At 51.6% G+C, this 26,683-nt stretch overlaps 1 protein-coding gene across 1 annotated transcript in view; it reads left to right on the forward strand.

Annotated features, from left to right (window-relative positions):
* Window positions 1-10,022: 10,022 nt before the first annotated feature.
* ENPP1 (ectonucleotide pyrophosphatase/phosphodiesterase 1) overlaps window positions 10,023-26,683 on the forward strand; it is a 74,778-nt gene continuing 58,117 nt past the window's right edge. The window contains exon 1 of the mRNA XM_054393189.1: window positions 10,023-10,211. Within this exon, the coding sequence (XP_054249164.1) occupies window positions 10,023-10,211 (189 nt within the window). The remainder of the gene's footprint in view (window positions 10,212-26,683) is intronic.

Raw genomic sequence — 26,683 nt, forward strand, 5'->3', positions numbered from 1 at the left:
AGGACTGGTTTAGCAGCTGGTCCCTAGGGTCTGACAACCTCAGCTGCAGACCTCAGCTCTCCTTGGCCACCAGCTCTTTGTCCATCAAAACCATTATGACTCTTCACAACACTCAAATTCTGCTCTGAAAGCAGGGCAGGGGCTTAATTTGGCAAGATGGCAAAGTACAGCTTGTGATGGTGGAGAGCAACCATTTACAAGGGCCTGTGGTGACAGGATGAGGGACAATGGCTTTGAGCTGGGAGAGGAGAGATTGAGACTGGAGATGAGGAAGAAATTCTTGGCAGTGAGGGTGGGGAGATGTTGCCCTGGCAACTGGCACAGGTTGCCCAGGGAGGCTGTGGATGCCTCTGTCCTGGAGGTGTTCAAGGCCAGGCTGGATGAGGCCTTGAGCAAGCTGGGCTGGTGGGAGGTGTCCCTGCCCATGGCAGGGGGTTGGAACTGGATGAGCTTTAAGGTCCTTTCTAACTCAAACCATTCTGTGATCTTCTGGGCTTCTGATCATGCCTAGGGCACCTCATATAGGCTGTGAACCAAGCTGGGAGGAATGCACTCCCTGGCATTCCCTGCAGCCTGAATTAGCTGCTCTTCCTGTTCTTGGCTGTGCCCAGCTCTGGTGAACCTCTGAACAGTCCTTTGATGATGACTGGGTCAGGCATGATACCCCCAGGCCAAAAAGCAGCAGGGATTCAGCAGCAGAGACCCTCCTGGAGGCTTCATGCTGGTTCTCAAAGAAAGGGCTGAGTGCAGTGCCCTGCACTGGTGATCACAGGCTGGAGAACCTCCCCTGTGGGGACAGGCTGGGAGAGTTGGGGTTGTGCAGCCTGGAGAAGGGAAGGCTCCAGGGAGACCTTAGAGCAACCTTCCAGTACCTGAAGGGCTCCAGGAGAGCTGGGGAGGGACTTTGGACAAGGGCTGGGAGTGACAGGATGAGGGACAATGGCTTTGAGGTGGGAGAGGGGAGATTGAGACTGGAGATGAGGAAGAAATTGTTGAGAGTGAGGGTGCTGAGATACTAGAACAGGTTGCCCAGGAAGGCTGTGGATGTCCCCTCCCTGGAGGTGTTCAAGGCCAGGCTGGAAGAGGCCTTGAGGTCTAGTGGGAGGTGTCCCTGGCTGTGGCAGGGGACTTGGAACTGGATGATCTTGGAGGTCCCTTCCAAGCCAACCCATTCTAGGATTCTATGATTAAAATGTCTATGTGGGTCTTGTTCCTGAGCAGTGCTTAAGCTTTCAAAAGTCTTTGTGCACAGAGATGTCAGGATGGCAGTGAGGGTTGTGATGGGCAAGACACCAGAAACATGGAATATTTGTTGTGGTCATGCCTCCCAAGCAAAGAAATTGCACAGCTATTGAAATTGGAAGCTTTGTGAGTGTCCTTTTATGGAGGAGACATCTGATCAAAACAACAAAATGTTTTCAGCAGGTGTTTGGTCCTAGTGAAACTGATGAAAGCTGCTGCAGGCAGTGGAACATCTCCTGTGAGGCCAGGCTGAGGGAGCTCTGGGGCTTGGAGCTGGGAGCAGAGGAGCCTGAGGGCTGCCCTCATGGCTGGGGATAAAGATGTGCAGGGCTGGAGCCAGGCTCTGCTCAGGGATGTCCAAGGACAGCACAAGGGGCACTGGGGGCAAGCTGGAGCAGAGGAGAGGTTGTGGGAACAGAAGGGAAAACTTTGTCCCTGTGAGGGTGCTGGAGCCTGGAGCAGGCTGCCCAGAGAGGTTGTGGAGTCTCCTTCTCTGGAGACTTTCCAACCCCACCTGGATGTGTTCTGTGTGCCCTGCCCTGGGTGACCCTGCTCTGGCAGGGGGGTTGGACTGGGTGATCCCTGGAGATCCCTTCCAACCCCTCATGTTCTGTGATTCCTCTACCATTTGGAGGAGGAAGTTGTCATCTCTGCAATGCAGGAACATCCTGGATTGCTGGTGCCTTGCTGTGTTGTCCCTCCAGCAGATGTCAGGGTGGTTGAAATCACCCATGAGGACCAGGGCTTGTGACCTGGAAGCCACTTCTGTTTGCCTGTGGAGGGCCTCATCTGCTTGGTTCTGCTGGTCAGGTGGCCTGTAGCAGACCCCTACCATAACATCTCCTTCCCCTGTCTTGCGTTTAATCTTCACCTGTGCCCTCTCAACCAGCTCATCAGCCTTCCCCAGGTGGAGCTCCACTGATTCCAGCTGCTCACTGATACAGAGAGCAACACCTCCTGCCCTCCTGCCCTGCCTGTCCTTCCTCAAGAGCTTGCAGCTGTCTGTCCCTGCATTCCAGCCATGCAATCCCCCCACCAACTTTCACTAGCAGCCTCTATGTCCTGGCTGTCCAGCAGCACAGTGCCCTTAAGTCATGGTAGTAATGGTAAGATTAATGATGTTTAATGGTAATAATGGTAAGATTAATGATGTTTAATGGTAATAATGGTAAGATCGATGATATTTAATGGTAGTAATGGTAAGATCAATGATGTTTAATGGTAATAATGGTAAGATTAATGATGTTTAATGGTAATAATGGTAAGATCGATGATATTTAATGGTAGTAATGGTAAGATCAATGATGTTTAATGGTAATAATGGTAAGATTAATGATGTTTAATGGTAATAATGGTAAGATCGATGATATTTAATGGTAGTAATGGTAAGATCAATGATGTTTAATGGTAATAATAGTAAGATTGATGATGTTTAATGGTAGTAATGGTAAGATTAATGATGTTTAATGGTAATAATGGTAAGATCGATGATGTTTAATGGTATTAATACTAAGATAAATGATGTTTAATGGTAATAATAGTAAGATTGATGATGTTTAATGGTAGTAATGGTAAGATTAATGATGTTTAATGGTAATAATGGTAAGATTGATGATGTTTAATGGTAGTAATGGTAAGATCAATGATGTTTAATGGTAATAATGGTAAGATTGATGATGTTTAATGGTAGTAATGGTAAGATTAATGATGTTTAATGGTAATAATGGTAAGATTAATGATGTTTAATGGTATTAATACTAAGACCAATGATGTTTAATGGTAAGATCAATGATGTTTAATGGTAGTAATGGTAAGATCAATGATGTTTAATGGTAATAATGGTAAGATCAATGATATTTAATGGTAGTAATGGTAAGATCAATGATATTTAATGGTAGTAATGGTAAGATCAATGATGTTTAATGGTAGTAATGGTAAGATTAATGATGTTTAATGGTATTAATACTAAGACCAATGATGTTTAATGGTAAGATCAGTGATGTTTAATGGTAGTAATGGTAAGATCCATAATGTTTAATGGCAATAATGGTAAGATCAATAACGTTTAAACTCCTGTCTTATGCCTTCACCATTTTTCTCTGAAGGCAGTAACAAGTCATGCTTCTCTCCTCATCCTACTCTGCTGTTGCAGGGAATCTCTTGGGCAACAGCAGATGTTACACCACCAGATGTTTCCTGTTAAACAGACAACAAGTTCCTGGATCTCTTGTGCTCTGTTAAAAGACTGCAATAAACAACTTGCACTGTGACTATCACAGCCTTTTTCTGTCTCATTATTATTTTTCTGCCAGTTCAGAGCAGCCAGTCTGAGAGCATCATTCTGAGTAGTTTTCAAAACTAAAGATACTTTCCTGAATCTTTTGATGACATTTTAATATGTTCATATGGAATAGATGTTGCTCCAGCAGCGAAATACAAACGTGGCCTGCCATGCACTTGCTTCCAGGGTTGGGTGCTGAGCAGCTGCCCAGGAGCCAGCAGTGCCCTCCTGCAGCCCAGCAGGCAGCTGTGTGCTGGGCTGCAGCCAGAGGAGTGTGAGCAGCAGGGCAGGAGAGGGGATCCTGCCCCTTGACTCTGCTCTGCTCAGACCTCACCTCCAATCCTGCCTCCAGTTCTGGTGTCCCCAGCAGAAGAAGGACACAGAGCTGCTGGAGTGAGTCCAGAGGAGGCCACAGAGATGATCCAAGGGCTGGAGCAGCTCTGCTGTGAGGCCAGGCTGAGGGAGCTGGGGGTGTGCAGCCTGGAGAAGAGAAGACTCCAGGGGAACCTTAGAGCTACATGAAGAGAGCCTGCAGGAAGGCTGCAGAAGGACCTTTCCTGAGGGTGTCTGGAGACAGGCCAAGGGGGAAAGGTTTGAAGCTGAGGCAGAGCAGGGTTAGACTGGAGCTGAGGAAGAAGTTCTTCAGTAGGAGGGTGGTGAAACTCTGGCACAGGCTGTCCAGGAAGGTTGTGGATGTCTCCTCCCTGGAGTTGTTCAAGGCAAGATGGGGTCAGAAGAGGGTTATGCAGGTTATGCTCTTTGCTGCAGACTTGCTAACAAACAGACATTTGGTGGAGACTTGAGCAAGGCAAGGGAAAAAAAGTGCAAAGTGCTGCAAGCTCTGAGCTGCAGCAGTGCAGAGCACTCCCTGTTTACCTTTCTCTCCAGTGACATCACTTCTGTTTGTGTGCTCTGCAGCTGTGACACTGACAAGCTAAGCTGAACGGCAGGTTAAAAGGGACCATCCCTGATGAGTCCCTTCACAGCCCTGGCCCTGCAAACACGAAGCTAGTGTCACCTCTTGCTCTCCCTTGCCATTTGGTGAGGCAGTGTGATCCAGCCAGGGCTGGAGCTGGCAGCTGTGCTGGCAGCAGCTCTGCCTTCCTCAAAAGCTCCCTTGCTCTCTGTTGAGCTGGCCACAGCCATTTGGAGTTTGGATCTGCAGCTCCAGTAGTGCCTGCAATGAATTCATTGCACAACAATGTCCCTTGTCACCCATTTGTTACAATGGCATTGGCTGCTCTTGAGCCATCTCCTCCCAAGGAGAGCAAGCTGCACATTTCTGAAGGTTCAACACTGGAGATGTTTTGTCACTTAGAACCACAGAATGGTTTGGGTTGGAAGGGCCCTTCAAAGCTCATCCAGTCCAACCCCCCTGCAGTCAGCAGGCACATCCCCAACTAGATCAGGTTGCCCAGAGCCCTGTCCAGCCTCACCTGGAATATGGCATGGGGCCACAACAACCTCCCTGGGCAGCCTGTTGCAGTGTTCCACCACCCCCATGGTAAAGAACTTGTTCCTCACATCCAATCTCAATCTGCTCTGCTCTCATTTCAAACCATTGCCCCTGGTCCTGTCCCTGCAGGCCTTTGCAAACAGTCCCTCTGCAGCCTTCTTGTAGCCCCTTCAGGCACTGGCAGGCTGCTATTAGGTTTTCCTGGAGCCTTCTCTTCTCCAGGCTGAACACCCCCAGCTCCCTCAGCCTGTTCCCACAGGGGAGGTTCTGCAGCCCCCTGAGCATCTTCCTGGCCTCCTCTGGCCCTGCTCCATCAGGTCCATGTCCTTCCTGTGCTGAGGGCTCCAGAGCTGGACACAGCAGTGCAGGTGAGGTCTCAGCAGAGCAGAGCAGAGCAGAGGGGCAGAATCACCTTTGTCCATCTCTGCCCATGCTTCTTCCTCTGGTATTCACCAGAAAAGACTTTTCACCTGATTTCCTCAGGGTCAAAACTCATTCCTCTCTGGTTTTCCATCCTTCTCTTGCCTGCAGTCCCTTGACACCTGTCTGTTGCCAATATGAGTGTACTCCTCACTGGCAAGTTAATTATTTTCCTTGCTGGTTAATTATTTTCCACACTTAGGCTGCAACACCTTAACTGTTGGTATTGACACAGAAGGGAATGACAGACCTGAGGGTGTTTCATGAATATTTGTGCATAGAGAAGTGACTGTTAATGAAGGGTTACTGGATGAATAACTCCAAGGTTAGCTCAGGCTGCACAATATCCTTTCTCTAGAAAAAAAAAAAAAAAAGGAAAAGCTGTTTTTGTCTGTGATGTAGTTATCCATAATTTCCATTGAATCATCAGCCACAGAGTGGCTCACTCACACAGCACGAAAAGGAGATTTCTAGTGGACTTATTCCTAAAATTAAGCAGAACATTTCTTTCTACTCATAACATGAAGCTGAAAAATCAAGTTTTCATTATTAGTAAAACAAAAAACCTCAAAACTTTTAATTTTCTATGATTTTTATGATTTGATTTTTTTTTTTTTTTTGGTGAAGGGAGAAGGCATTTGCTCTTTGGCCAGCGTGACTGGAAGTAAGGCAAAAGACTAATTTAAAACAGGGCATCAGCAGGAGCTTTTAATTAAAAGATAAAGAATTATCATGGAATGGCTTAGGCTGGAAGGGATCTCAGAGATCATCTACTCCAATTACCCTGCCATGGGCAGGGACACCTCTCAACTAGACTCAGCTGCTCAAGGTCTCATTCAACCTGGCCTCCAACACCCCCAGGGAGGAGGCATCCACAGCCTCCCTGGGCAGCCTGTGCCAGAGTCTCACCACCCTCAGACTGAAGAACTTCTTCCTCAGCTCCAGTCTAACCCTGCTCTGCCTCAGCTTCAAACCATTCCCCCTTGGCCTGTCTCTAGACACCCTCATGAAGAGTCCCTCTGCAGCCTTCGTCTAGGATCCCTTCAGGTACTGGCAGGCAGCTCTAAGGTCCCCCCAGAGCCTTCTCCTCCCCAGGCTGCACACCCCCAGCTCCCTCAGCCTGGCCTCACAGCAGAGCTGCTCCAGCCCTTGGAGCATCTTTGTGGCCTCCTCTGGGCTTGCTCCAACAGCTCTGAGTCCTTCTCCTGCTGGGGACACCAGACCTGGAGGCAGCATAATAATAACTGAATAAGCATAATAAATAAAAATAAATGAGGTTGTCATAAATAAACATGAGGTTGTGATAAATAAAAATAAAGGAGGTTGTTATTTCCTCATTCAATTAAACCCCTCCCCATTTGGCCACTTCACTTCTCAGGAGTGTTATAAAATTACCAGTTTACATTTTTTCAGCAGTTCAAATGTCCCAATCCTTGCCTGTGCAATAAGTCAGCTGCTCAGCGGGGCAGCTGTTGGAAATGCTGCATCAGAGGGAGCTGGACAGGCTGCAGAGCTGGGCCCAAGCCAACCTCAGGAGGTTCAACAAGACCAAGTGCAAGGTCCTGCAGCTGGGTCAGGGCAATCCCAGGCACTGATACAGGCTGGGCAGGGACTGGCTGGAGAGCAGCCCTCAAGAAAAGGCCTTTGAGATGCTGGGGGAGGAGAAGCTCACCAGGAGCCAGCAGTGAGCACTTGCAGCCCAGAGAGCCAAGCAGAGCCTGGGCTGCATCAGGAGAAGTGTGGCCAGCAGGGCCAGGGAGGGGATTCTCCCCCTCTGCTCTACTCTGCTCAGACCCCACCTGGAGCTCTGGGTCCAGTTCTGGAGCCTCTGTTCCAGGCAGGATCTGGAGGTGCTGGAAGGTGTCCAGAGAAGGGCCACAAGGATGAGCAGAGGGCTGGAGCTGCTCTGCTCTGGAGACAGCCTGAGAGAGTTGGGGTTGTGCAGTCTGGAGAGGAGAAGGCTCTGAGGAGACCTTCTTGTGGCCTTCCAGTGTCTGAAGGGGGCTCCAAGAAAGCTGGGGAAGGACTTTTTAGGATCTCAGGTAGTGACAGGATTGGGGGGAATGGAGCAAAACTAGAAATGGGGAGATTGAGATTGGATGTTAGGAAGAAGTTGTTCCCCATGAGGGTGGTGAGACACTGGCACAGGTTGCCCTGGGAGGTGGTGGAAGCCTCATCCCTGGAGGTTTTTAAGGCCAGGCTGGACGTGGCTCTGGGGTTGGAACTGGATGATCCTTGAGGTCCCTTCCAACCCTGACAATTCTGTGATTTTATGATCAGTGCAATGAAGGAGACTCTGGAGTTCATTTCTCACAGCTTTTGTTGCCTCTTTCTTGTGATCAGGTGGAGCAGTGCAGAGGTTCTGCAGACTGCACCTGTGGATCCTCCTTAGCTGACACCAGGCAAGTGCAGGCAGCCCTGCAGGAAGCTGCCCCAGGCTGTGAGGAGGCAGAGCAGCAGTTATGCAGATGCCACACTTAGACAAGGATAAGTGGAGTGGCAGCCTGAGTGTGCAACTCAGCTGAGACAGAAAACAGAGCAACACTTGGACAGGGACCAAAGCCACTTCAAAAGAAATATGGATTCTGTCAGAAGCTATGCAAATGCCACTGAGAGTTAAAATAAATTTATCTCCTCAAGCCCTAGGAAATCAAAATCATCATCACATTATAGCTGAAAGACTCAGCCTGGCAATGCACATTGCTCTGCACATTACAGCACGGTAAGAAATGGAAAAGGAGGTACTTTAAGCAATTTTAAGCTTAAGCACACTTTGAGAGTCTTGATGCTGCTGAACACTGAAGCTGGGGAAGGGTCTGGAGAACAGGGCTGGAGAGGAGCAGCTGAGGGAACTGAGTGTGTTCAGTCTCGAGGAGGCTGAGAGAAGAACTCATTGCTCTCTACAGCTCCATGAAAGTAGGTTGGAGCCAGGTGGGGGTTGGTCTCTTCTCCCTAGTCTCAGGTGATAGAAGGAGAGGAAGTGGCTTGAAATCGTTCTAGGGGAGGGTTAGGTTGGAGAGGAGGAAAAATTTCTTTGCTGGAAGAGTGGTCAGGGACTGGAACAGGCTGCTCAGGGAGGTGGTGGAGTCACCATCCCTGGAGATGTTCAAGAAAGGTGTGGCCATGGCACTTGGGGCAATGATTTAGTGGCCATGGTGGGGTTGGGTTCCTGGTTGGACTGGATGGTCTCAGAGGGCTTTTCCAAGTGAAAAATTCTATGATTCTGTGAGGCTGGAGAAGGGCTTGGAGCACAAGGCCTATGAGGAGCATCTGAGGGAGGTGTGGTTGCTTAGCCAGGAGGCTGAGGGAAACCTCATTGCTCTCTACAGCTCCCTGAAAGGAGGTTGGAGTGAGGAGGGAGCAGCCTCTGCTCCTTGGTGGCAAGGGACAGGAGCAGAGGAAATGGTTCCAAGCTGCCCCAGGGGAGGCTCAGGCTGGATCTCAGGAAATATTTCTGCACTGGAAGGGCTCTCAGACATTGGAATGTTCTGCCCAGGGCAGTGCTGGAGTCACCATCTCTGGGGGGGTTCAAGCAGCATGGACCTGGTGCTTAGGGACATGCTGAGCCTGCAGTGCTGGTGGAGGGCTGGACTGGGTGAGCTTGGAGGGCTCTGCCAACTGGATGGACTCTCTGACTCTGTGACTCCCACATCTTTCACAGCCACCGTGCCTGCCCAGATACAAGGAGACTCAGAAGTTTATCCAAACATGAATCACACTCTAAAGCACCTCCTGCCCTGGCAGCACTCAATCCAAACTCACCCCAGATGACATAGGACCAGAGGAAATGACCTCAGGTTGTGCTGGGGGAGGTTTACATTGGGTATCAGGAAAAATTTTTACACTGAAATGGTTGTCAGGCATTGGAACAGGCTGCCCAGGCAGTCATGGAGTTCCCATCCCTAGACGTGTTTAAAAGCCGTGTAGACGTGGTGCTGAAGGAAATGTTTTTCAGTGCTGGGCTAACGGTTGGACCTGATGATCTGAAATGTCTGTTCCAATCAAAACGGTTCCATAAATGGCCCTGGGAAGGGCGTGAAGCCGCCTCCGGAGCTCCCGCTCCAGTGTGCGGGCACCCGGCTGGCCTTAGCGCCTCCGGCGGGGTTTCTGAGGGCACTCGGGGGACGGGAGGGGAAACCCGGGCCTGGAAAAGGCAAAGGCTGGGAGAGCAGCACCTACAGCCTGCGGAGACAGAAGCGCTGGCGAGCAGGGCTCAGGGCGCAGACGCCGCAGGGGCTGCCTGCCTCTGCCGGCACCCTACACCTCCAGCCGGGACTGCCCCGGAGCCGGCCGCGCCGCCGCCCCCACTGGCTTCCCGCGGCGGGGCCTCGGCAGTGGAAACTTTCCCCGCGCTCCTTCGTAAACAGCGTCGGCCGCCACCGCCGGCTGCTGTTTCGGAGCTGCCCGGAGTCAGGACTGGCCGCCCGCTACCGCCCTGCCCGCAGGGACACCCACCTGCAGCCAGCGGGAAGCGGCCGGGCGGGCACCGGGGCGGGCACAGCCCCTCCGCTCCCGGCCCCGGGGATGCCCGGCGGCGGCCGCGCTGCCGGGCGGGGCGGGGCCGGGCCGCCACGTTATTAATAGCAGTGTCCGCGGCGGGCGCAGGGCAGAGTCGCGGGGATCATGCAGGGCAACGGGCAGCAAGCGGCGGCGAAGGGCCGTGAGGGTCACCGCGGCGGCGCCGAGGCGGCTGACGGCGGGCTGCAGGCTGCGGCCGTGCCCATGCTCCCGGCCATGGAGGTGGCCGAGGAGCCGGAGAAAGCCCCCGGCGGAAAGAGCAAGGATCCCAACACCTACAAAGTGCTCTCCCTGGTAAGGGCCGGGGCTCCGCGGCGCGCCCCGGCCGCCCCCTGCGTGAGGAGGCGGCGCGGCTGAGGGCAGGTGGTTCTCTGACGGGGCTCCGGCTGTGCAAGCCTCTCCTCAGCCCCTCGGGGATCGTGGCAGTGTCTTCAGAGCCTCCCCCGGAGCATCTGCTGGCGGTCTGGAGCCGCTTCGGCAGCGGAACCCGCGCTGGGCTCCCGCAGCCTGCCGGCTCTCGCCTTCCCGCGCCAGGAGCGGCGCTGAGCGGAGCTGGGCGCCTGCGCGGCCGCAGTGCGCGGAGCACCCTCTGGAGAGGAGGGCTCTGGACTCCACCGGTTGTTTATTATGCTCTGCTGACAGCGCCCGGGGTGGAATCACCTCGGCCTTGCCTAGTGTCCGTGGTGTCCTGTCTTCGTCAAGCGGTGTGAGCTGTTTGGGGTGGGGACACACCAGGGAAAACAAATCAGGGGAGAACAGGGAAGTAAGGCTCGGAAAGCTAAAGCGTTCGAGAGCCAAAAGGATGAAGTACCAAAACTTGATTTTCATTGAGTTTGAAGTTTGTTTGCAAGTGGTGCTTGGAGCCACGCTCAGCATTGGGCCCCAGCAGCCAAGTCCATTGTTAGCAGGTAGGTCACTTTCCAGTTTTAGCCAAGCTGCTGTATTATAATTATCCTCCCTGCAGAGATGGGAAAATAAAGACCTTCCAGACTGCCTGGAGTGATCATTATGAGGCTAAAATCGTTATCAGGCTGCAAGCACTGTGGCATTCTTGTGAGGAAGTTCATTGGAACTGCAGCAGGCTTTATCCTGTCTATAGATCCATAAGCTGTCCTCACCCAGTGCATGAGCACACAGGCATCAAGCTGCCTTCTCACATTCACCTGGAGCTTAATAATCTGCTTACTGCTCCATAGGAAGTGTTCACCATGTCATAGTGACTCTGTGTGGCTCCTGCTTTCTGACGTAAGGGGTGGTAGGCTGCAATGGAGACATTGAGGGGCTGGAATGTGTCCAGACAAGGGCAGCAAAGCTGGGGAAGGGTCTGGAGAACAGGGCTGGGGAGGAGCACTGAAGGAGCTGGGGGTGTTTAGTGTGGAGAAGGGGAGGCTGAGGGAGACCTCATTGCTCTCTACAGCTCCCTGAGAGGAGGCTGAATGAGGTGTGGGTTGGTCTCTTCTCCCTAGTCTCAGCTGATGGAGAAGAAATGGCCTGAAATTGTGCAGAGGGGGGGTTAGGTTGGAGAGAAGGAAAAAATTCTTTGCTGCAAGAGTGGTCAGAGATTGGAAGAGGCTGCCCAGGGAGGTGGTGGAGTCCCCATCCCTGGAGGTCTTCCAGAAAGGTGTGGCCACGGCCCTTGGGGATGTGGTTTGATGGCCATGGTAGTGTTGGGTTGCTGGTTAGACTGGATCATCTCAGAGGGCTTTTCCAACCCAAGCAATTCTGCAATTCTATGATTTCCAAGTTTATGTCAACTCTGCTGATGCAAAGTCTCCTTAAAGGTAGTGCTTTGTAGCTTTTGTTATTTTGTTGTCTTCTGGGGAGGTTGGGTTCTGCCATAAAAGCCTTTTCTAGTTGGATAGTGAAAGCAGCTCAGCTTCTTTCAGGCTTAAAAATAGACACTAATAGTGGGAAACAATCATACTATTCCAAACCTAATGTCTTTACTTTGAGCTCTTCAGTCTCTAATACAACAAAATAATGAGAAATATATAGCCACTTAAAGAGTGCCTTCTGCAGTGTGCTGAGGTCAGCTAGAACTTGTATAGCACTATAAGTTAAACCACTCTTCTTTAAATGAAAGGCAGTGTAACTCTTAAGTGCTCTTACAAGCTGCTCTGTGTTTTTCAGCTGGTTCCAGATGCAGTGAGATGCAGTGCAATATAAGTGGCTGCTTTCCAGGAGGTTAGGACAAGGGGCAATGGATGGAAGCTGCAGCACAGGAGGTTCTACCTCAACATGAGGAGGAACTTCTTCACTGTGAGGGTCACAGAGCCCTGGAGCAGGCTGCCCAGAGAGGTTGTGGAGTCTCCTTCTCTGGAGCCTTTCCAGCCCTGTCTGGATGTGTTCCTGTGTGACCTGTGCTGGATTCCATGGTCCTGCTCTAGCAGGGAGCTTGGACTAGAACATCTCTAGAGGTCCCTTCCAACCCTTAACATCCTGGGAGCCTGTGGTTACTTTCCCTTTTGGACAGTTAGTGAACTCTCCATCAGCCTGAGGGCTAAGGCAGTGGCTGGGACAAGGCCAGATAATGATCTGTGAGCTGAAGGCAGTGAAGGAGGCTGTGATAAAGATGGCCTCTCTGGGAGCCTCTGCACAGATCCTGGTTGTCTTTTTATCTAGCAGTGGAAGTCAGATATGCTGACTTGGATCCAGGGACAGGTAAACCCAGAAAAGATTCTGTTTGTTGTGGGTTTTTTCCTATACTCAGCACTTGTTAGCTCCCAGCTGGAGCACTGTGTCCAGGCTGGAGCCCTCCACTACAAGAAAGATCAGTTCAGCTGGAGCATGTTCTGCACAGTGTGCCAGGATGGTTTGGGGCTGGAGCTTTTCTCCTGTGAGGAGAGGCTGAGGGCCCTGGGGTTGCTCAGCCTGGGGAAGAGATGGCTTGGGTGAGGAACACCTAGCAGCAGCCTTCCCATGTCTCTGATGATGGCAGCAAGAAGATCCCACTTGGGCATATTTAGCAGTCTTGTCCCTGCAGTGTGTCTTGCTGCTTCAGTGTCACTCAGCAGTTCCCAAAGCCTCAATCCTTTCAATTTCTCAGGGGGTTGTAGCTTTCCCTGCCCCTGTGCCTACCATTCAGGCACCAGGTCTTTTGTTCCTGAAGCAGATTTTGCTTGAAAACATCATACTTGTGACTTCCCTTGTAGGGAAATTGGAGTCCCCCATCTCTGCAGGTGTTTAAAAGGCAGAGGTGTGGTGCTGAGGGACTGGTTTAGCACCAGGCTTGGCAGAGTCAGAGGATGGTTCAACTCAATGGTCTTACACCATTCTGGTTCTGTGGAGCCAGGCCTGGTGGTGATGTGCACTGCAGGAGAACGAGACCTTCGCAGTAAATTGAAAGAAGAGAAGTTCTTGCTGGGTGCAGAGGGGGAAATCTCCATGTGGATGGCTAGGTGTTGGAACAGGTTGCCCAGAGACATGGTGTTGTCTCTACCCTTGGAAATTTTCAAGGCTCAGCAGTATAAAGCCCTGAGCAGCCAGGTCTGAATTCAGTTTTGACCCAGCTTTAGGCAGGAGGTTGGACTGAAAACCTCTTGAGGGCCCTTCTAGCCTTGTGATTTTATAAAGCTGTTTTCAGTTGTCCATTGGTCTCTGTATTGTTCAGTGTGTAAGACCGGGATCATAACTCCCCAGAAATCATAAGTAAGGCAGTCTTGGCCCAGGGGAGAGGATCTCTTGTCAATTAAAGTCATAGAATCAGAGAATGGTTTGGGTTGGAAGGGACCTTGGAGACCATCTATAGCAATCCCCTGCCATGGGCAGGGACACCTCTCAGCTAGACTCAGCTGCTCAAGGCCTCATCCAGCCTGGCCTTGAACACCCCCATGGAGGAGGCATCCCCAGCCTCCCTGGGCAGCCTATGCCAGAGTCCCATCACCCTTATACTGAAGAACTTCTGCCTAAGCTCCAGTCTAACCCTGCTCTCTGATTTATTGCCTTGACTTACATTGAACATAGAATCCTAGAATGGCTCAGGTTGGGAGGGACCTCAGAGCTCATCTACTCTAACCTCCTGCCATGGGCAGGGACACCTCTCAACTGGACTCAGCTGCTCAAGGCCTCATCCAGCCTGGCCTTGAACACCTCTGTGGAGGAGGCTTCCACAGCCTCCCTGGGCAGCCTGTTCTCATCACCCTCATATAGAACCTAATTCTACTCTCTTCCAGTTTAAAGCCATTGCCATTATTTGGTGGCATGGCAGCTCTGCCATTGCTGCAGTCAGGAGAGAGTCTCACTAGAGAAGAGTTCTGTTGCCTTCCCAAGATCTTTTCTATGAGTCCTGAAAGTTTTGCATCACTGTCTTCCAAAACAGCCTAGAGCTGATGACTTTCTGCTCCTACAGGGAAGGATGGATGTGCTTGGCCAGGATTTTGGAGGCAGCTATAGGTTTGTTTTTTGGTTCTTGGGGTTTTTCTGTTGGTGGTTTTTTTTTTTTTTTGTTTGTTTGTTTGTTTTTCTTCCCCCATGGAGATGAAGGTGTGGGAAGAATCTTTGCTTCTGTAGATGCCTGGAGGATTTCACATCTGTCTGGTTGGTTTCATGCTTGTGGTTTTCCTCCTAAATATCACAGTACTTTAGAGATTGGAAGGGACCTCCAGAGATCATCCAGTCCATCCCCCTGCCAGAGCAGCATCACCCAGGGCAGTCTGCACAGGAACACATCCAGGTGGGTCTGGAATGTGTCCAGAGAAGGAGACTCCACAACCTCTCTGGACAGCCTGCTCCAGGGCTCCAGCACCCTCACTGTAAAGAAGTTTCTCCTCATGCTGAGCTGAAACCCTCTCTGTTTGTCTCCATTGTTCCTTGGCTTATTGCTGTGCACCACCCAGCAGAGCCTGGCCCCCTCCACTTGACACCCACCCCTCAGCTATTGATAGACATTGATCAGATCCCTCTCAGCCTTCTCTTCTCCAGACTAAACAGCCCCAGGGCTCTCAGTCTCTCTTCACAAGGGAGATTCTCAAGTCCCCAAATCATCCTGGTGGCTCTCCCTTGGACTCTCTCCAGCAGGTCTCTGTCTCTCTTGAACTGAGGAGCCCAGACCTGGACACAGGACTCAAGGTGTAGCCTGACCAGTGCTGAGTACAGGGGAAGAATAACCTCCCTTGTCCTGCTGCCCACACTATTCCTGATCCAGGCCAGGATGCCATTGGCTCTCTTGGCCACCTGGGCACACTGCTGGCTCCTGTTCAGCTGCTGTCACCCAGCACCCCCAGGTCCCTCTCTGCCTGGCTGCTCTCCAGCCACTCTGTCCCCAGCCTGTAGCACTGCTTGGGGTTGTTGTGGCCAAAATGTATAACCCTGCCCTTAGCCTTGTTAAATCTCATCCCATTGGCCTCTGCCCACCCATCCAGCCTGTCCAGGTCCCTCTGCAGAGCCCTCCTACCCTCCAACAGATCAACTCCTGCTCCTAACTTGGTGTCATCTGCAAACTTACTGATGCTGGACTCAATCCCCTCATCCACATCATCAATAAAGATATTGAACAGGATGGGGCCCAGCACTGATCCCTGGGGGACACCACTGGTGCCTGGCTGCCAGCTGGCAGTGGCACCATTCACCACCACTCTCTGGGCCTGGCCCTCCAGCCAGTTCTTGACCCATTTCAGAGTGAATCTGTCCAAACCATGAGCTGCCAGCTTTGCCAGGAGCTTCTTGTGGCAGACAGCGTCAAAGGCTTTGCTGAAGTCCAGGCAAACTACATCCACAGCCTGCCCTGCATTCACCAGCTGCTAACCTGATTGTAAAAGATCAGGTTGGTCAGGCAGGACCTGCCCCTCCTAAGCACTGGACCAAGGGCTATACCTGAAGCCTTAGTTTGGGACACCTGGGCACCAGGTTCAATCTTCTAACCATTTTTTGCCTGCAGCAAACAATTGCACTTCAGCCTGAGTTGTGCTGGTTTGCTTTCTGCCTTGCCTTTTTGTCCCTTTCTGAGGAAGGAAGAGCAGTCCTGGCTGAAATTATTTGCTCCTGTGAGTGTTGGATTGAGCTTGGAGGGGGCTTTTGTCTTCCAAGAAACTCCACCCAGCTTAACAGCAATATTAAAGTGACTGCAGAGTGGTTTCTGTTTTTTATAGCATAAAACATTCTTTGGTGAAATCAGAAGTGAAAACTACCAGGGGAGGGGTTATCATAGTTCAAGTAAACTGGGAAGTGCTTTTGGTTCAGAAATATTAAAGCAGTTCTTGGCCAATCCCCAGCAGTTTAATGTTTTCTAGGAAACTATTGCTATGGGAGGAAGCAAGGCTGCTTTACTGGAAGTGCCTTGCCTGGCTGCCATCAGCACTGCCATTCTCCAGCTCCAGTGGTGGCTTCCTTGGAACTGAAGACACAAAAACTGGTGCTTGACAAAAAAGCTTCTTTATTTTGGATTGCATTTGCTGGTGACCTTGTTTAAATGCATCAAATGCGAATGCAGCCCTTAGTGAATAAAATACACACAACAGAATTGTTTCAGTTGGAAAACATCTGCTGGAGAGGGTTCAGAGGAGGCCACAAAGATGATCAGAGGGCTGAGGACCTCCCCTATGGGGACAGGCTGGGAGAGTTGGGGCTGTTCAGCCTGGAGAAGAGAAGACTCCAGGGAGACCTTAGAGCAGCCTTCCAGTACCTGAAGGGGCTCCAGGAGAGCTGGGGAGGGACTGTCCAGTAGGGCCTGAGGGGATAGGACAAGAGGCAATGGTTTGAAACTGGAGCAGGGCAGATTTGGGTTGCGATCAGGAGGGAGTTCTGCACAGTGAGGGTGGGGAGACACTGGAACAGATTGCGCAGAGAAGTGGTGAAGGACTCATCTCTGGAAACTTGATGTGTCTCTGGGCAGCCTGCTGTAGTTGGAGGTGTCCCTGCTGCCTGCAGGGGGTTGGACAAGATGCCCTTGGAGGGTCCCTTCTATGCTGATGCATTCTGTGATTCTCCTTTCAGCATAGACACAGCAGTGTGGGGGTTCAGGACAAGACACTCTTCTGTGGCTGAGCTGGAGGATTTCAGCCATCTGGGAGGCTTTGGCCACCCTCCAGAGTGCAGTGTGAGTGCTTCTGGCTTCCTGGCCTCCAGCTGGAGTGCAAAGCTTGGAGCAGGCTGAAGTACATCCATGTGTGTCACTTGTGTGCTCCTGGCAATACTGCTGGCTGCTTGGCTGCCTGAAAGCATCCAGGTGGTGCCTAGGCACTGAAGTGGAGACTGTCTGCTGGTGGATTAGGCTGTGGTGGGCTAGGTACAGCCATTTGGTCTGCTCAGGCCAAACCAAGGAGTGATATGGGGCATGAGTAGTGTCCTATCTGCTCAGACTCCCTGCAGGGGCTCTCAGAGCTTTGACTCAGTCCATACCTCAGGGTTTTCATTACCTGTCTTTGATTTTGCAGTTACAGCCTTTGACAGCAGATGAGGGCAAACAGTGCTGAAAGAGAAGATGAAACTACCCAGGCATGACCACAAGGCAGACACAGGCAGTGGGTTCAGTGACCAGGATAGCCTCAGCATACCTGAGCAGGTGAAGCACAGCAGGTTTGGGGCTGCTGACAGCTTCAGCCAGAGTCTAGGCTGCTAGATGAAGACATGGCCAAGGAAGGAAGTAGAGTCTGTGAGCTGTGAGGGTCAGTAGAGTGCTTGGCCAGGAGGAACACCAGTCCAGTGTGGCTGTGACACAGCTCAGGCAGGGGACAGAAGCAGAGCTAAAACAGTGAGGGGTGACTGCTGAGACTCCTCCTGAGGCTGGCTGAGGATTTCCCAAACAGTGCTCTCACTGAGGCACCATCAGGGCACTGCCCCAGGCACAGGCAGCCGAGCTGCTGGGACAGGGAAGTGTGCCTGTGGGCTGAACACCTCCTCCACCTGGTTCTGCAAGGCTCTGGGTGCTAAAACAAGAAACACTGAAGAGTTTCAATGGATGCTATTGCTGTAGAGATCATTATCAGCTGGAATTCAGTAGAGTTCAGTTAGTGTGCTCTGCTAGATCCTGATCAGGCAAGGCCAAAGATGCACAGATTGTGCAGGGCTTCCTTCCAGCTCCTGCTCTTCATATTTTGCCCTTGGCATTCTTTCACCAGTATCAGTAGAACTTCACAAGGACTGAATTGTTCTTCTTTGACCTACCGTGGAAGCCACATTTCTGCTGCTTTCAACTGCAAGGAGTGGTGGAACAAATTAAAGGCTTGGAAAGCATGAAAGGGTTGCAAAGTTTCTCACTTGGGCACTGGTACGAGAAATTAATACATTGGCAAACAGAATTGTGGCATCACAGAAGGGTTTGGGTTGGAAGAGACCTTAAAGATCATCCAGTTCCAACTCCCCTGCCATGGGCAGGGACACCTCACACTAGATCAGGTTGCTCAAGTCCCCATCCAGCCTGGCCTTGAACACCTGCAGGGAAGGGGCATCACCTCCCTGTGAGGCCAGGCGGAGGGAGCTGGGGCTTGGGGCTTGGAGCAGAGCAGCCTGAGTGCTGATAAAGATGTGCAGGGCTGGAGCCAGGCTCTGCTCAGGGATGTCCAAGAACAGCACATGGGGCACTGGGGCAAGCTGGAGCAGAGGAAGTGCCACAGGAACAGAAGGGAAAACTTTGTCCCTGTGAGGGTGCTGGAGCCTGGAGCAGGCTGCTCAGAGAGGTTGTGGAGTCTCCTGCTCTGGAGACTTTCCAACCCCACCTGGATGTGTTCTGTGTGCCCTGCCCTGGGTGACCCTGCTCTGGCAGGGGGGTTGGACTGGGTGATCTCTGGAGGTCCCTTCCAACCCATAACATTCTGTGATCCACAGCCTCCCTGGGGCAACCTGTTCAAGTGTCTCCTCACCTTCACTCTCAAGAATTTCTTCCTCATCTCCTGTCTCCATCTCCTCTCTTCCAGCTCAAAGCCCTTGTCCCTTGTCCTGTCACTACAAGCCCTTGTCAAAAGTCATCCCTGTGGCCATCCCCTCTGGGCTGTGGATAAATCCTGCCTTTAGAGGAGGTTCTGTCTGGCAGAATTTGCCTGCATCCCCTCAGTGTCCCATGGGGATGAGGCAGCCGTGCATTTAGGAGTTTTAGAGTCATCCATAGTGCAATGGTGTTTTGAAAGCAGGCCAGGAGCTCTCTCCAAACAAGGTAAGGGTACCCTGAGTGCAGTGAAATGCAAAACCCCACCTTGCTGCACAGGTATGGCACAGGGCACCTGTGTCAAGAGTGTCCTGTAAGGATACTTGAAAGTCAGTGAATTTCCTTGTCAGTGGGATGTGGGTTCAAGTGGGTGGCTTTTGGCAAGTGGGCTGCTGTGTAACTGTTCCATATGGAGCAAGTTAGCTGAGGAGAAGAGGGAAGTAAGGAAGTCATTGAGCAGAGTGTGGCTGGCAGGCTTAGGGAGGTTCTCTTCCCCCTCTACTCTGCCCTGGTGAGACCACGTCAGGAGTACTGCATCCAATTCTGGGCTCCTCAGTTCAAGAGAAGCAGGGATGGACTAGAGAGTGTCCAGGGGAAGCTACAAGGATGCTGAAGGGCCTGGAACACCTGTGTGAGGAGGAAAGGCTGAGAGCCCTGGGGCTGTTTAGCCTGGAAGAGAAGGCTGAGAGGAGAGCTGATCAATGGTTACAAATATCCGAAGGGCAGGGTAGAAGGATGGGGCCAGGCTCTTCTCAGTGGTGGCCAATGGTAGGGCAAGGGACAATGGGCACAAACTAGAACACAGGAGGCTCAACCTAGACATGAGGAGAAACTTGTTTCCTGAGAAGTACGGAGCAGCTCTGGAGCACGCTGCCCAGAACGGTTGTGGAGTCTCTCTGGAGAGATTCCAAACCCACCTGGGCACATTCCATGCGGCCTCATCTAGGTGAACCAGCTTTAGCAGGGGGCTGGGCTCGATCTCCAGATGTCCCTTCCAACCCCTATCATGCTCTGATGAGAAAAGATGAAATATTTGCCTTTCTGAGGAAGGCAAAGCAGGAGCCTTGGCCCAGTTCTGCTGTGCAGTGGCCGATTGGCAGCCCACAGAAATGCCTTCTAATACGTGGCAGTGTTTGGGTCCAAGCTGCTGCTCCAGCTGAGGTTTTTGTTGTCCATGGAGTAACAAAAGATGAAGTTGTAATAGCTGCTTGCATGGAAGCCACTAATTGAACCCAGACATGAATCTGTGTTGTGCTGTTTCCTTCTGGCATGATCAGGTGGGGCAATTCTTGGGTCCCTTTCTGGCTGAAGTCTGTTTCCATGCTGCAAAGCATCAACATTTGATAGTCTGCCTTTTGTTTTCTGAGGGTCCATGTTCAGAGAGTGCAGAATTCTGTCAGCCCTGGCTTTTGTTTTGGGGAAATGACCAAAGGATGTAGGACTAAAGCTGTGCCTGTGGTTGGTATCTGTGAGCTTAGTCAAGACCTGTACTGAACTGCTTTGGAACCTGATTTGTCCAAGCTTCTTCCCATACCACTTTGTGGAGATTTTTTGCCCTCCTTGCATTCTCACTGTGTCAGAGACCTGTTGGGGTTGGAGGAGACCTTTGAGATTACCAAGTCCAACCTCTCCCCCAGAGCTCACAACCCCACCCCTGCTGCTGAGCCACTGCCACTGCCCCACGTCCCTCAGCACCACATCCATGCAGCTGTGAAACCCCTCCAGGGATGGGGACTGCAGCACCTCCCTGGGCAGCCTGGGACAGTGCCTGAGAACCCTTGCTGGGAAGAGATTGTTCCTAATCTCCAACCTGAACCTCCCCTGGCACAGCTTGAGGCTGTTTCCTCTTGTCCTGGCACTTGTTGCATGTAAGATCAACCTCCACCTGGCTCCAACCTCCTTTGAGGTAGCTGTAGAGAGCACAGAGCTCTCCTCTCAGCCTCTTCTTCTCCAGACTGAACACCCCCAGCTCCCTCAGCTGTTCCTCATAGGACTTGTATACAAGGCTGTCCACCAGCTTAGTTGCCCTTCTTTGGATGCACTCCAGCCCCTCAATGTCCTTCTTGTAGTGAGGGGCCCAAAACTGAACCCAAGTACTCACCAGTGCTGAGCAGAGAGGAGCAACCACATCCTAGACCTGCTGTCCACACAGTTCCTGATCCAGGCCAGGATGCTGTTGGCCGTCTTGGCCACCTCAGCACACTGCTGGCTTGTGGTCAGCTCTTTAAGTCTTCCTCCTCAGCCTAATGGTGCTGCCATGATGGCAGCAGCACCATCATCTGCCATGGAAACCTGGAGGTGAATGTAGGTTTGCTTGGCGTATCTGGGGGTGTGCCCAGGAGAAGCAGCCCCCTCCTTACACTGTTGTCACAGCTCCCATGACAGCACTGCACATGGGAACTGCTTTAGTTTATGGAAAAGGGAGTTTTGGACTGGGAAGAGCATGAAGGTGGATTGGGTATGGAGGGGCAATGGTTTGAAACTGGAGCAGGGCAGAGTGAGGTTGGGCATCAGGAGGAAGTTCTGCACAGTGAGGGTGGTGGAACACTGGAACAGGTTGCCCAGGGAGGTGGTTGAGGTCCCATCCCTGGAGATATTCAAGGTGAGGCTAGACAGGGCTCTGAGCAGCCTGATCTAGTGGAGGATGTCCCTGCTGACTGCAGGGGGGTTGGACTGGGTGAGCTTTGATGCAACCTCATGCAGTCTGTGAATCTGTAGGTTCTGTGAAGGCTCTTTATAGGTCTTACGCTTGAGCTTGAGCTACCTTTCCAACATTCTTGTCCTTCAAGTGCCCCTGGGTGATAACAGTGATAACAGTCTGGAGAACATCCAGAAGAATCTGCAGGAGCAGCCGACTTGGCTGCTGCTCTGAGAAGCAGACCAGCACTGTGTCAGCTCTGCAAGGCTTTGCCTGTAAGCTCCAGCTTTCCATCCTCTGGCTTCAGGATAATTCAGTCACCTTCAGTGTTTCTGGGTAGCCAGGGCTACTCTCCTCCAGAGCTCTAGGTGTGGAATGTGGGAAGCGAGTTTCTGAAGAGCACAGAAGTATTCATGAATGTGGAAAGCAGAGATGAGTGGTGCAAGGAGCAGCTGGTGCACTTGTTTGAGTGCTGATGGCTTGTCTTTTCTGGGTGGTTTATTTAGGTGTGGAGCTGTGCTGGTGTGAGTGAGCAGCCAGCTCCTCGCAGCTTAGGGAATGTCACTAAAGATCCTCTGCTCTTGAATGAAACTTGGCTGTTGAGGAGGGCTATCCCTTGGTAAAAATAACTCCAGACCTTCTTCCTTATGGGCAGACCTGACAGAACTGTGAGAGTGGGAATGGGAAACCACTGCTTTGCATTGCTGCCTGGTTAATTACGGAGTCGCTGGTGGATGTGGCTTAAACCTCAGAGTGCTAAGTTCTGCTGGGCATGGAACAGCAGGGGTGAAGAAAGGAAGATGAAAATCATAGATTGACAGAATGGTTTGAGTTGAAAAGGACCTTAAAAACCATCCAGTTCCAAACCCCTGCCATGGGCAGGGACACCTCCCGCCAGCCCAGGTTGCTCAGGACCTCATCCAGCCTGGCCTTGAACACCTCCAGGGAGGAGGCAGCCACAGCCTCCCTGGGCAACCTGTGCCAGTGTCTCACCACCCTCACTCTCAAGAATTTCCTTCTCATCTCCAGTCTGAGTCTCCATTCTCCCAGCTCAAAGCCATTGTCCCTCATCCTGTCACTCCCAGCCCTTCTCTAAAGTCCCTCCCCAGCTCTCCTGGAGCCCCTTCAGGTACTGGAAGGTTGCTCTAAGGTATTCCTGAAGCCTTCTCCAGGCTGAACAGCCCCAACTCTCCCAGCCTGTCCCCACAGGGGAGGTTCTCCAGCTCTCTGATCATCTTGGTGACCTCCTCTGGACCCTCTCCAGCAGCTCCAGGTCCTTCTTGTGCTGGGGGCCCCAGAGCTGGAGGCAGTGCTGCAGGTGGGGTCTGAGCAGAGCAGAGCAGAGGGCAGAATCCCCTCCCTGTGCTGCTGCTCTCCCTGCTCTGGATGCAGCTCAGCACACAGCTGCCTGCTGGGCTGCCAGGGACCATTGCTGGCTCCTGGGGAGACTGTCACCAACTGACACCCCCAAGGCCTTCTTCTCAAGAGTGCAGTTGAGTACATGGTAGGCAAAGAGTGAGGAAGATCAACACAGAAAGAAACTTAACTGGGAATGGTTCTTCCTTAGAAGAAAAATCAATGCATTGTTTGCTAGAGAGGAAGAGAAGAGTGGAAGTGGGGAAGAGGAGAAGAGAAAGGGACAGTGGTGTAAAGGGACAGTCTGTGTAAAGGAAGAGTAAAATACGATAGCAAAAGACAGGTGTCAGTGGCTGAGGCTGCTGAGAGGTTTGTGTGTCACAACCTGTGCAGTGGATCTGTCTGCTTGGGGTGCAGTGGCTGCAGCCTGTGTGCTTGCAGGCTTTGCTCAGCCAGCAGCTCCCCAAAACCACTGCTGGAGAACTCTGCTCAGGTGCAGCTCTGGAGCTGAGTGAGGGCAGAGATTCTGTTCTCTGACCACGTTACCCTATTGCCATCTGCCCAGCCCAAAATAAAAGGCTGTGGAAATGGTTTTTGGATTGCAGTTTTCCAGACACTCAACCACCTCTTCCCCAGCCGCTGGAGTGTTTACAAAGCTAAGCTTTAATTGCTTCCTCCCACGTCAAGGAAGCAGTGATGGGGCAGATTCATCCCTAGATGACAAGGGTTCTGCAGTCCAAAACAAACTTGCTAAAAAATATTTTTGAAACAAAAGAGGACACTTTCTGCTCTGCACTTGTTACTGTGTTGATCTACAGCCTGTCCTGAGACACTGGATTAACCCCAAATCTGATGGTTTGGCCTGGCAATAGCCCAAATTACAGACCATAAACAGTTTGTCTGCTGCCTCTCTGCAGAAGGAGACCAGCTGCTTTCAGTTCATTTGCCTTCCTCCTAGCTGCCGGAGTCACAAATCCTTTCTGCAATGCACCTTTATCTCAATTCATAGCCTCACAGAATGGTTTGGGTTGGAAGGGACCTCAGAGATCATCTACTCCAACCTCCCTGCCATGGACAGGGACACCTCTCAACTAGGCTGCCTCATCCAACCCAGCCTTGAACACCCCTAAGGTGTTCCAGAGTCTCACCACCCTCAGACTGAAGAACTTCTTCCTCAGCTCCTGTCCAACCCTGCTCTCCCTCAGCTTCAAACCATTCCCCCTTGGCCTGTGTTCAGATACCCTCAGGAAGAGTCTCTCTGCAGCCTTCCTGTAAGATCCCTTCAGCTATTGCAAGGTAGCTCTAAGGTTCCCCATGAGCCTTCTCTTCCCCAGGCTGCACACCCCCAGCTCCCTCAGCCTGGCCTCACAGCAGAGCTGCTCCAGCCCTTGGATCATCTTTGTGGTCTCCTCTGGACTCACTCCAGCAGCTCTGTGTCCTTCTTCTGCTGGGGACACCAGAACTGGAGGCAGGATTGGAGGTGAGGTCTGAGCAGAGCAGAGCCAAGGGGCAGGATTCCCTCTCCTGCCCTGCTGCTCACACTCCTCTGGCTGCAGCCCAGCACACAGCTGCCTGCTGGGCTGCAGGAGGGCACTGCTGGCTCCTGGGGAGCTTCTTCAGCCTGTCAAGCTCCTTCTGAATGCCATCCCTGCCCTCCAGTGAGTCCAGCTCACCACTCAAGCGTGGTGTCATCAGCACACCTGCTGAGGATGCACTCAGTGCCTCTGTCCATGTTGCTGACAGAGATGTTAAAGCAATTCTGGCTTTTTGCTTTGAGGGCAAGAATGTGGGGGAGAGAGAGGGGAAAAGATGTGGTGCTGGGCTTTAGAAAGACAGAGTAGACAGGCAGGCATTAGGGTGGCAGTGTGGTTGTAGGGAGAGATTTGAGTCTGGTGCTTGCAGCAGGATGCTGCAGGGCTCTACTGAGGTTCTGGAGAGTAACTCTTACACTACACATGCAGCTGTTTGTTTATACATAGGTGTAACCTTTACACAGCAGACCTCAGCATCCCACACCTGAGCTACTTGTCAGGGAACTAAATATTGGTGACCTACCTGTTGCAGCAACAGCAAGAAACAAAGTGGGTTAGTTCACAGCTGGGCTGCAGCAGGGAGATGACTTTCTGTACCTGGGCAACCTTGAAACCTGGCTTGAGTATTCCTTGTCATCTGCAGAGCTGATCTGAGAGCCTTTGCAGTGAGAGCAGATCAGCTGTTGGTGTGACAGCTCTTGCTGTGCCTAGCCAGGAGCGCTGCTCTTGGCCAGCATTAGTTGTTCCACATGGTGCCAGCTGAACCCCTGATCAGCTGTGTGGCTGATCCCCATGTGGCTGGAGTAATTCAGGCTCCAGATAAAGCCTTGGTTGAAAGCTTTAAAGATTAAGCTGCAATTGCGTGGTGGAGAGCACTAGATTAGGGCTGGGTGGCAAATGATTTACCTCTGAGTTTACCAGGTTTGTGAGGGTTCTTCATTGAATGTGAAAGAGGGGAAGGAATGGATTTGGGAGGAGGGAAGGAAGGAAAAGGAGGAGACAAAAGGAAGGAAAAGGAGGAGAGAAGGAAGGAGAAGGAAGAGGGAAGGAAGGAGGGGGAGGAGGGAAGGAAGGAGAGGGAGGAGGGAAGGAAGGAGAGGAAGGGGGGAAGGAAGGAGAAGGAAGAGGGGAGGAAGGAGGGAAAGAAGGAAGGAAGAAAAAGGAAAGAGGGAGGAAGGGAAAAGGAAAGAGGGAAAGGAGGAAGGAAGGAAAAGAAGGAAGGAGGGAAAATGAAGGAAGGAAAAGAAGGAAGGAGGGAAAATGAAGGAAAGAAGGAAAGAAAAGAGGGAAAGAAGAAAAAAGGAGAAAGGGAGGAGGGAAAGAAAGATGAAGGAAAGAGGAGGAACGAAGGAAAAGGGATGGAGGGGAAGCTTTAGTATTTTGCAAAAATGTTTTTAAGACTAAACTTTAAGCTGCTGAGCCTCATGTTAAGAAAAGGGCTTGAATGTAATTTCAATTCCTTGTAGGTGGCTGTAGCATGCCAGGTAAGGACCTGGCCCCCGTCTTCTCTTGTGTGTATAGAAGAAATTGGAGAACAGAAGTGGTTTGTAGTAGAGACTCAGCATTTGCTGTGGTTTGTGATACTGAGGTTTTCCAGAGGGCTGCTTGCAGTAAGCACAGGTTGCTCTGTTGCAGCAAGCAGCAGTCCCATGTTGTGGTGTTCCCTACCCAAAAGAACGTTCCTGTGCCTCAGTGAACATAATCCTCCCCTGTTGGGGCTTGTTCAGATGAATTATAGTCATAGATGTATAAAACAGAAAATCTGCAGAACAAAAAGCTCTGAGTTTGTAACATTTGGTGCCAAAGTCTCAGGAATTCTTTCTGAGAACTTGAGTGAAGCTTTCCCAATTTTAGCTGGGAAGTGTTGCAGGACTGCCCCTTTGCAGGGGCTTTTAGTTGCATTTTGTTTTTTACATGGATTTGGTGGCACAATGAAATTTCTGGGTTGTAAACACACCTGACCTACACTGAAGCTCCAGAAGGGACTGTGAATGCTCCACTTGGTGACACTGCAGTGTGGTGTCCCTACAAGGCTGCTTTAGGTGGTGTGAGTCCCAGAGATCAGGTAGCTGTTTGACAACATGTGAGTAAAGCTCCTCCAGCTAGAGCAGCTGTGGGTTGATTTGTTTCACAGCCTGCTTGTGGTGACATGTCAGGAATTGATCAGATTAGATCCCTCAGGGGTGGGTGCTGGGACCAGTGCTGCTTAACATCTCTGTGGGTGACATGGGCAGTGGGATGGAGGCAGCCTCAGCAGGTTTGCAGATCACACAAAACTGTGTGGTGTGGAGGGAAGGGATCCATCCAGAAGGACCTGGGCAGGCTGGAGAGGTTGGCCCAAGCCAACCTCATGAAATTCAACAAGGCCAAGTGCAAGGTCCTG

The sequence above is a fragment of the Indicator indicator genome, chromosome 27 (assembly GCF_027791375.1).
Source record: "Indicator indicator isolate 239-I01 chromosome 27, UM_Iind_1.1, whole genome shotgun sequence".
Taxonomy (NCBI): domain Eukaryota; kingdom Metazoa; phylum Chordata; class Aves; order Piciformes; family Indicatoridae; genus Indicator; species Indicator indicator.